Genomic DNA, 3,510 nt, shown 5'->3' on the forward strand with positions numbered 1-3,510 from the left:
GGATATGCAGTAAACACTCGAGAGAGATCTCATGAGGTAAATTCAGACAAAAAACTTAGGGAGACAAGCAGTAAAAAGTTATTCTCCTTGTCACCTTTTTGACATTTTGGCGTTGATAAGAGGGAGGTAGTGGAGCAATCATCAATTAGATAAGCAGCTGTATCAAATTATAATTATGCGTTATGATTGCAAACAGACAAACAGGTACTAATGCTTAAATTTAGAAAGCCATGCGTGAAGTTTTATTTGGCTATCACCCAATTGCGAAGAACGGAATAAGTAAACTACAATTTGGGACACGAAATTTTGATGGTTTAAGTTTTTCTACACTTTACTTCTCTCTGTCCGTATTTGAGATTTACATAAGGAACGCAAACGATTTGGGAGAGATTTTATCATTATAAATTTTTATTATATTGTCATGAATCAAACAAGAGAATTAAATAACAAAAAAGTTTAAGAACTTAATGGACCAAATATACCCTCAAAGTATGCGCGTGAGAATGGTACCGTTAAAATAAAGGTATATTTGGAGCAAATATTAGACGTCAGGACTATATTTGTACCATAGTATTAACAACGGGCAAATATATTCAATTTCGCATAGTTCAAGGGCATATTTGGACCTTTTCCGTAAGTTGACAATATACGGATATTATATTTTTGCGCAAAATTGAATGAGCCACTCGACTAACACCTTGCCTCAATAACAGATGCTTTGCCGATGCTGAGAACTAGACTGTTCTAGCTAACCAAAATGAGACCTGGATATTGCAAGTAATAATTACAAATTTACATGTATAATGACAACTGCTTCATAAATTTCAAATGTTAACCACCACAGATATCCCATGTCTGCTCAAATCAGTAGCGTTTTGAAAGTTTGATTAGGCATAAAGCTGAACAGAGAAAAAGTAACAATAAAAGTCTTCTACAAAGCAGGAAATGCTTAGAAAACACTCCACTATCTATTACAAACATGCATGCCACCCAATTTACTATTCGATCTAATCATTTCATATGGACATTTAATCCAATAATAAGTTACAGACCTTTGGACCTCTCCCTATAAACAAGCTTTTCTTGCTTAGACATAAGCCATAAGAGTATTACAATTCCTAGCAGGCTTAAAGAACCAATGGCACATTTAGTTCCATTGTTGAGCACATTGCTTATTTTCTGCATCTACTCTCAAGGGAATGCACTTAGTTCAAATTACTATGCAAAAACATGCCCTCAAGCTGAAGACATAGTAATGCAGGTTGTTAAGAAGGAATCAAAGAAAGACAAAACGGTGCCCGCAGCACTTCTGAGGATGCATTTCCATGATTGTTTCCTACGGGTATACAAATAACATTTAATTTCTTCTATGGTTATCTTCCTGTGTAGTAGCTAAACTTTCTTAAAATATTTCCCTGTTATTGCTACGCATATTATATTAGTTATACTTACCTACTTCCTCCGTTCTATCTTCTTGAAGGGCTGTGATGCTTCTATTTTGTTGAGCTCCAAGGGGAAAAACACTGCAGAAAAAGATGCCCCTCCTAATGGTTCTATGCACGGATTCTATGTTATTAACGGTGCAAAGAGAGCAGTTGAAGCTATATGTCCTGGCATTGTTTCTTGCGCTGATATTCTAGCGTTTGCTGCAAGAGATGCAGTCGTGTTAGTAAGTACCCCTGCTAGGAAAAAGGACATAAAAAAGCATATAAATAGGTACTGTAGCCGTAGAATCAGCCACTAAATGTTTGTATTAGGCTAAGCTGTTTGCATCACATTACTTGGATGCAACCCTTCCGTAGACCCTGCGTTAACGCGGAATACTTTGTGCACTAGACTGTCATTATTAACATATGAGTATAGTAAATAAGTGCTGCTAAAACTTGCTCAAGATGGCCTAAAAGTGTAGACATATATGGACTACGGCATACATGTTAACAAAATCGAAATTCCATTAAAATCGGTACTCCTAAATTAGAAACTCCCAAAATAAGGACTAATTGTGTTGATGTTTCAGTCAGGTGGGCCTTACTGGGAGGTGCCAAAAGGAAGAAAAGATGGGAGAATATCCAGGGCAAGTGAAACAACACTGCTGCCCAAACCTACATTCAACATTTCTCAACTGCAACAAAGCTTCCATCAGAGAGGTTTATCAACCGATGATTTGGTGGCTCTTTTAGGTCAACATATATAACAATGCTCCAAAATTTTCTCGAATTAATTTCTTAAATGGTCATCTAACGGCTATATATTCTCTTTGACAGGTGCGCACACTTTAGGATTTTCCCATTGCTCATCCTTTATTAGCCGCATATACAACTTCAATGCCACACATGACATCGATCCTACACTACGTCGATCGTTTGCAGCAAGCTTGAAGAGCATATGTCCACTCAAAAACAGGGCTAAGAATGCAGGAATAAGCAATGATCCTTCTCCAACGACATTTGATAATACTCATTACAGGATAATTCTCCAAAAGAAGAGTTTGTTCTCTTCAGATCATGCTTTGCTCACTGCTCCAAAAACAAAGAAGCTAGTTTATAAGTTTGCTACCTCAAAAGCAGCTTTTCATAAGGCTTTTGCTAATTCCATGATTAAGATGAGTAGCCTTACAGGTGGTCAAGAAGTTAGAAAAGATTGCAGGGTAGTAAACTGATGATTGCTCCATTGTTAATTAATTCTACTTAGCAGTTTAATATCTGTATAATTGTAATTAGATGATCCAGGAAAATGGGTTGTCTATCACTTCCTATATTGTCTTAGTTTCATTTTATTGATTATAGTACTGGGAAAACTTATTACTTGCTTCAAATGTTATTGTTGTGAATAATAAATAGAAGGGTGTGGACAAACTAAATAAGCAGATAATGTTACTCAAGGTGTCATAAAGAACACATCACCAAGAACAACATTCTAATGTAAAGGAAAAATCAGTGAATCTCGAACACCCCTCAAGTCCTTGTTGCTTAAAAGACAAATTGAATGAACTACTTCCGTGGCAGTAAGGAAACACGTAAAGATTTTTTTTTTTTTTGGTTTCCACCCGGTATCCACACTGAAACCCGACTAAATCCGAATTCGCGCCTGAAAGTTCCAAGTTCCACATTGGGAGTAAAGTAACACGTAAAGCTGGAATGTTAGAGACAGATTTGTAACCATTGTTATTAGGAGTTTTCCCTTTTATGATGTAAGGAAAATACTCAGAGATATCAAAATTAAGTGAAGTGTCACTTTTCAAGGGATTCAACAACTACAACCATAAGTCTGGAAAGGATATTGTATGCATAAATCTTAGTGTAATTTCGCAAATTGAGTCTGGGAAGAATATTGTATCTGAGCTGAGGGTCCCCGAAAATAATCTCTCTACCCCTTTAGGGTAGGGGTAAGGTCTCTGTACGCTCTACCCTCCCCATACTCCATTGATGGGATTTTACTGGGTGATTGTTATTGTTGTTGAGTATGGGAAGAGTATTGTATATACAAATTTTACCCTTATCTTGTGACAAA

At 36.5% G+C, this 3,510-nt stretch overlaps 1 protein-coding gene across 1 annotated transcript; it reads left to right on the forward strand.

Moving 5' to 3' along the window:
* The first annotated feature begins 1,004 nt into the window (after positions 1–1,004).
* LOC104218571 (peroxidase 64-like) lies at positions 1,005–2,815 on the forward strand. Its single transcript, XM_009769094.2, has 4 exons — positions 1,005–1,342; positions 1,481–1,669; positions 2,018–2,180; positions 2,265–2,815. The coding sequence occupies exons 1-4, from the start codon at positions 1,139–1,141 to the stop codon at positions 2,657–2,659; spliced, it is 951 nt and encodes a 316-aa protein (XP_009767396.1). The 5' UTR covers positions 1,005–1,138; the 3' UTR covers positions 2,660–2,815.
* Positions 2,816–3,510: the final 695 nt, after the last annotated feature.

Source organism: Nicotiana sylvestris, chromosome 2, assembly GCF_000393655.2.
Source record: "Nicotiana sylvestris chromosome 2, ASM39365v2, whole genome shotgun sequence".
Classification (NCBI taxonomy): domain Eukaryota; kingdom Viridiplantae; phylum Streptophyta; class Magnoliopsida; order Solanales; family Solanaceae; genus Nicotiana; species Nicotiana sylvestris.

What these genes read in the sequence shown, in the direction of transcription:
- LOC104218571 (XM_009769094.2), top strand. Translation starts at nt 1,139, where the DNA reads ATGGCACATTTAGTTCCATTGTTGAGCACATTGCTTATTTTCTGCATC. An exon ending in CAAGAGATGCAGTCGTGTTA is followed by an intron (nt 1,670 to 2,017) that starts GTAAGTACCCCT and finishes TTGATGTTTCAG; the next exon opens with TCAGGTGGGCCTTACTGGGA. An exon ending in TGATTTGGTGGCTCTTTTAG is followed by an intron (nt 2,181 to 2,264) that starts GTCAACATATAT and finishes TCTCTTTGACAG; the next exon opens with GTGCGCACACTTTAGGATTT.